The sequence below is a fragment of the Buceros rhinoceros genome, unplaced genomic scaffold, assembly GCF_000710305.1.
Source record: "Buceros rhinoceros silvestris isolate BGI_N320 unplaced genomic scaffold, ASM71030v1 scaffold26605, whole genome shotgun sequence".
NCBI classification, from domain to species: Eukaryota; Metazoa; Chordata; class Aves; order Bucerotiformes; family Bucerotidae; genus Buceros; species Buceros rhinoceros.
Window position 1 is genome coordinate 10,139 of NW_010412684.1, and position 6,612 is coordinate 16,750.

At 51.0% G+C, this 6,612-nt stretch overlaps 1 protein-coding gene across 1 annotated transcript in view; it reads right to left on the reverse strand.

Annotated features, from left to right (window-relative positions):
• Nucleotides 1-6,612, reverse strand: part of XPO7 (exportin 7) — a gene marked incomplete at its 5' end in the record, with an annotated part of 25,902 nt that overhangs the window by 6,920 nt on the left and 12,370 nt on the right. The window contains 7 exons of the mRNA XM_010136491.1: nucleotides 421-527; nucleotides 964-1,072; nucleotides 2,039-2,102; nucleotides 2,620-2,700; nucleotides 3,771-3,844; nucleotides 4,775-4,910; nucleotides 6,196-6,301. Coding sequence (XP_010134793.1) covers nucleotides 421-527; nucleotides 964-1,072; nucleotides 2,039-2,102; nucleotides 2,620-2,700; nucleotides 3,771-3,844; nucleotides 4,775-4,910; nucleotides 6,196-6,301 — 677 coding nt within the window. The remainder of the gene's footprint in view (nucleotides 1-420; nucleotides 528-963; nucleotides 1,073-2,038; nucleotides 2,103-2,619; nucleotides 2,701-3,770; nucleotides 3,845-4,774; nucleotides 4,911-6,195; nucleotides 6,302-6,612) is intronic.

Consider the following 6,612-nt stretch of genomic DNA (forward strand, 5'->3'; position numbering starts at 1 on the left):
CCCAGAGCCACTTGCCTTCTTCACATCCCCACAGCCAGATGGCCTTTTGTGTGCTGGATGCCAGCCCCAGGTCAGCCAGTTCCTTCCCCTCAGTGCCAGAAGCCCTCTTTACTGGGCGCCAGTGCGGTAACAGCACTGGGGTATTTCATTCCCAGCAGAAGGAAAGGAGGCAGACGAGGCTTCCTGCTTCAATTACAAAGACACCATGACCCCAGGGGGTACAGGGCACACCACCACTTCCCCAGGGACTGCAAAGAGAGTGCCCACCACTCCAGCATCTACTGGTCTTGTTCTGAGGGGACAGCGGCGGCTGCCTGAGGGATTTACTTGTTCTCTCCTTTCTGAACTGAAAATGCCAAAGCCCTAAAGGAAAGGAGCAGGAGGAGCGTGGTTTGACAGGGAAGGGCCCACCCAACTTACTTTTGCCTCTTGTTCATTGAAAGTGTTTGTGCTGAACATCTGGGCCACTGTCTCAAAGGCAGCAGTGAGGGGAAGCATGAACTGCTCATACTGATCCTCATCTTCCCCTGAAAGAACAAGAGAAAAAAAGAAATCAGGAGGAAACAGACGGCCAGCCCTGCACCCTGTGTTCTGCTGGTGCTGGATGTTCAGACACTGCTCACCCACACAGCCAGAGGCAGGGAGACCCCAGGTTTCCAGGCAGGTCACCTATCACTGCCAATATCTAACTTGGAGAAAAGGCCTAGAACAAATGCTGCTGCCTCAGGAAAACACTGGGAATATTATGAAGGTAAAATGTAGCCCCAGGCTTTGTGCTGTGCACCTCTGGACTGCCTGTACCCAGCCACAAGGCATCAAAGCCTCTCTTGAGCTTCTTTCCCTCTTTTGTCTCATCCCATTTGGCTTCTCCCATTGCAGCATCCCTTCCTGCAGGAGCTCAGGGCTTCCTGAACAGCAGGACCTACTGCAGAGCCCAGCACCCAAAACAAAAGATCCAAGTACCTAGATCCACCATGAGAAGACGCCCCAGTGCAGTGTAGAATGTAGTCCGACACCTCATGTCAGTTAGGTTGGACTGATTGTTAATGCCCAGGAAGGAAAAGTGCTCGCTCTGCAAATGGAAGAGAAGAGATGGATTAAAGGGCACATCGAACGGGCTCCTGTATCGAGGGCTGAGGATCCCTCATTGCCCTGTTGAACCCTTGGCCAGGGCAAGGACAAGAAGCAGCAACTGTCTTGCTGTCCAGTCTGCGGCCATCGCAGAGAACAGGCCACCAGAGGGCAACCAGCACCACTGGCACCACCTGCAGGAGCAGCCAGCGTCCTCATCTTTCATCCTGGAATTCCCCAGGAGCAGATGAACCAGTAAGCCCTGCTTTGCCTCCAGAGCAGAGGAGCCATCTGCCCCCCACTACTGCTGGGGACCCTCCAGGCCTTCAGGATGCTGAAAATCAGCCCTCTGCAGACAGATCCCCAGTGATTCTGCCCGTGTTCTCCAGGGGAACAGGAGCCCTGGAAAACACAGCTCCTGGGCTGAACACAGGACGCGGGACTGCCTGGAAAATACCTCCTGGCTCAAGGAATACAGCACCTCGTTCAACCAGCCACCACAAACCTCCTGGATGCGGTGCTGGGAGTGCCATCGCTCACAGAGGTGAGTCAGAAATCCAATACTTTGCTGCTGGCCTCTAGCTGCTCATTATAACAGTTTGGATTTCAAGGCAGCACCCCAGACCCACACAGGAGTACGGGACAGGCAGTGACCAAGGAACGAGGCTGCTGTCCTGACTGCTGCAAGCGATGGCTTGCATGATGGTTCTGCCAGATCAGCACTTGGAAAACAAATGCTGGGTGCTGAAATGAACGGTACTACGTGATTACAGCCCCTCCAAACCGAAGGGCAGGCTTTGAACAGAGCAACGAACTCCGGTCACGTTCCAGAGGCTCATCGAGTACGAGGGAAGCATCTGGGAGACAGGCAAGCTTCCCAGGCGTGTCCAGATGTTAAATTGAGGGGGGTTCTCTCAGCTGCACAAAGGAGTTTGCCGTCAGACCAGCAGAAGGTGAAAGGACTTACCGTGTGATTGTTCAGCATGAACTGCACAGCGCTCAGTTTCACCAGCTTTCTAACGCTGCTGTATGTACAGGGGGTGTTAAGGAAGCAGCAGAGTCAGCACAAAACTTCTGGCAACGCTTGGAAAGCACTTTCCAGGGCAAAACTGGAAAAGAACTTATGTCTATATTGTTCAGTATGTTCTAGTCTCACTTTCATTAGCTTCAAGAGCAACCAATTTGCATAAATCTCTACTGCAGAGACCTGCAGTGACCATTTTATATACTCTGTCAGGAAGGACAGGTAGAAAACGGTAAGAGAGACTATTACAGTAAACAAATCAACTGTGGGGGGTAAGCCACAAAGCAAATATCATCCAAAATAATAAAACCCAAACTATATAAAGCCATCTACTGCATTCGACAGCCCGAGATGATGTTGACCAAGCACTCGCCCTCTGCTCTTCTCGCTACCCCAGAGGCGAAGCAGTTCAGGAAGCTGTTACACGCAGAGCGCTCCTGTTCCAGCTGAGCATCTGGGTCACTCTTCCCCCACGCTGAGGTTCAAGTGTCCTGCACACCCGACAGCTCTTCGGCAAAGGATATCCAATGGAGAGGTCATTGAGCAGCTGCAGCGTCTTGGAGGTGATTGGCTCGCAGCGGCCCCAGTACTTCAAGTTGGTGATGCTAGGGAAGAGAACAGGGATGGATCAGAGGGGTTTGCTCAGCTTCCTCTGGGCGGTGCAGCGGATTCTTCCAGTTCAAAAGTCACCCAACATCATCAGCTCCACCCTCCACCAAAACCACAGACATCACAAGCCACAAAATATTGGTATAAAATTACTGTACTTACATTTGGTTGACTAGAAAATTATCCTTCAGATAATCTTCACTACTTGGGTCCCAAGCTACACTGGCCCATACCCAGGCCCTTGGAATTCTGTGGCACTCCAGGGCTGGTTTCTGCAGCAAGGGTAAGAGAATTCTGCGGCAGTGACTACATGCAGACGTATGCAATTCTGCACCTGCACCATCCACTGTCAGCTGCAGAATTCTAGTAGCCCTTGCTTCTTCCAGGAGAGCCATTTCACCCCTTGGGGGTGATGCGAGGGGAGGCATGGCCCCACGCACATAAAATGGGGGCGATGCTAAAAAAGTTGTGGGGGGAGCTAGCAGCTGCACGGCACCAGGTGCCGGGCACTGGGCATCAGCGCTGGAGCTACTGAATTGGTTCAAAATGCTAACGGAGGCTGCCACAGACGTGACCAAAAGGCAGTCGACAGGTTCGGTCCAGAAGAGAGCTGCCAGGGACCAGGCCAAATCGGTGCCTACTGGAGTGGAAGAGCTTTACGGGAAGGTCCTGCGCTACTCTGGTACTGAAAAGCAGGATCTCAAAGAAAACCTCTAGGGGAGCAGCGCCCTCCCCATAGAGTTTTTGTGGCTGGTGATCACCAATAGTCAAGTGACAGGGCCTGAGTGCTTGAGGCTGTCCCCTCTCTGACTTTGGTTTGACTAAGCAGACACTGGAAAGAGAATCCATTATCCGGGTGTACGGCTTATTTTGGTGTCTCCACGGCGGATAAATCAATCCTGGATATTGCGCGTGACTTAAGCCCTGCTAAAAGCCTGTAATTCTCTCCAGTAGCCAGATGTTACTAGTTCAAAACTGAACAACAACTCCCTCATATTCCAGTTTTCCTGGTTTTACCTTCAAATGCACCCTGGAACCTCTGATGCCTGCAGGCAGCAACACTTACATTTTTCCGATGAAGACGCTCAGGACCATGGTCTCGTCATTCAGCCCCAGGACCTCTGAGAGACGGCGGTACAGCTGGAGGGGAAAAAATAACACCAATTTAAAAGCTGTCAAGAAAACAAGTCATGCTTGGAGATTATCTGTTTCTCACTTGTTCTCCCTTTGTGGCACACGTGCCTGGGAGGGTGAATGCTCCGGGCTTTCCTAGATCAGTCAAACAACGTAGAGATGCTTGTGATCTGATTCAGACCAACACCCGCCCTCATCACTGCTGCCTCTTGTCTGTCACTAGTCACAGCGGGTTCAGATACTGCACACAGATCTGGAGCACTTGCTTTTGCTAGGGAAAGGGGCTCCTCCAGCTGCAGCTACACGCAGTATCTTAGGGAAGTTATCTGGAACTCCAAGCCCCTTGTCACATCACTGCTCCGAAGTCTTGGGCAGGGGAAGGAAGAGAATCTAATTCTGGAGTAATGGTGTTCCCACTCTTTACATCTTTACTTAAAGAAGATACTTTGTATCTCTGAAGAGGCACCAAGGCACCCAAAGAGCAGTTGGTCTACAATTGCCTTGTGTCGAGGTGGATGGATATTGTTCTTTGCTTTGGAGCTGAGGAAGCAAGGCAGAGATGCTGAGCCCAGGCTGCTCACGGTATGGATGCGTATGCAGTGCTGCAACATACACTGTCACAGCTCTGTAGGCTTAACGGACTTGTCTGAAGTGACAGCAGAAGCCTGGCAGATAAGAAAACTGAACCCAGGTCGGGACTATCGTCACAGTCACTGGCTCCTTCCTGATACATACAGAACACAGGACTTCAAAAAAAAGCCCAGGGACTGCAAAGTTATCACTGGACCTGAGCTAGAAAACACAGCAGACAGGTCCCCGGAGTACGTTCAGCTATAAAGAAGAGAAAACAAGTGGTGCCACTTGCTTTCATTTAAGAAGGGAAGCTATCATTGGGCTTGGTATCACCAGGGAGCCACAGCCAAGGGGACTGATTACCTTGGAAGACTTCTGCACCTGATCTCCGATATAGATCTTCCGGAACTGCTCGAAGAAGCTCAGCATGGCAAGCTCCAACTTCTCATTCCCAGCCTGCGCCAGCCGCGAGTCTGTCAGGTTCATCAGCTGCAGCACTCTGGAAAGAGGTGGGGAAAAACACACCTCGCTGGTGGACACTGGGAGGAATGAGGGATTCCTGGAACGCTGTGGCACTTCCATGGGCAACAACAGATTTTACTTTGAGGGCACTGCTGTTTTGGGCCCAGAACTGACAAAACTGACTGGGGCAATTCCTCTTCTGCGCAAGGCCACTATAAGGCTTCTAACCCCCTTCTAACAAGGGTGCAAGGCCTGGGCTTTGATTTGCTGTAGAGGTTCTGGGTGCTTTAGCGCACTTACCCGGCGACTGGTCCATCATGCTCTCAAAACCACCCAAGAACCCACGACCTGCTCCCCTCCCAAAAGCCGGGCTCTAAGTGACACTCCAGCTTCGGCCTGGCTTTTGCCATGAGCCCTGCAGAAAGGAGGCTGCAACCCGCGCAGGGGTTCCCCGAGGTACGTACAGGGTAAGTAACACTGCAGCAGAAACAGGGGGCAAAAGGAACAATATTCTTTTTGGCCATGAAGCACAGAGTGAGGAACAAAATAAAATGTAAATCGACTCTGTGAACATCTATCATATATGCTGGCACTAAAAGGAGCTGAAATACAGCCAGGGTCTCGCTGTTTTCCCTTCAGTAACCCATCACCGACGTGGGAAGCCAGCGGTAGATGTTATCAGTTGGCTCACCACAGGCCAGCTTTCACAAAGCCAGTTTAGCTCCTGTCCTGCCCCGGCTGCCAGGCAGAGCAGCTGCGCTCTGGACCATGAAGCGTTCAAGGTTGTTCGTGAGTTGTGATTTGCACGTTCCCACATCCATGAAATAAAGCTTGGGCTGGTGAGGATTTACAGCCCTGAAAATCCAGCATGTGTTAGAGGACACGATGGTTTTAACAGAATCCAGCATGTGTTACATGACGTTATGAAGTTCTAGCAGCTATGGAAGAACTACAATATTCACAGTGCACTTATGGGCAAACCCCACTTCGGATTATTAACAAGGAAAAAGGCTTTGCCCCCCACCCCAGCAAAGAACCATCGTCCATTTAATTTAACTGCAACGCACGTGTCGAAGCCCAGTATAGTTCCCCCCTTGCATGCTCTTCCCCTCTTGTTCTCTTTCTTAGAACCCAAGATTTCCCAATTTAGCCACAGTAGGGGTTTGCTGACTGGTCCAGCCAGTGCCACCAGTTCAGGAAGGCCAATTCCACACTGGGTTTTTTTTGGTGAAAAGAGGGGAAGAACACGGTGGTAGCTTCATGATTGCAATTCTTTGTTGCCTTCAAGAGCAGTGCGGCTAGAAAAGAGGCAGCATCCCTACCGACAAACCAGCTCGCCATCCATCGCATCCTGCTCATCCGTGCTGGCGAACGAGACCCTACCACCAATCACTGCCCCGATTATATAGACGAGCCACGTCAGGCGCCCTGAAACCAACAAAGGACATCAGAACTAAGCACGTCATATGTTACACGGAGGAGACTGGTGTTTTGTTTTGGCCAAGACAGGATTCGCAAGGAGGGTCTTTCTGCTTTAGTGCCCACCTGTACCAAAATGACTCCATTTTCCACTTGGTGGAGAACAGGCACGACTTTACTAGAAAAGCAACAAGAATGCCAGCTCTGCCTGGAAGATTTTCATTAGTTAAAGCTGTTCCATGGCAGAAAGCTGAACTGCATTTGATGCGTTTAAACATATGCAGATGCAAACAAACAATGAAACAGAACCCCTTTCCCTA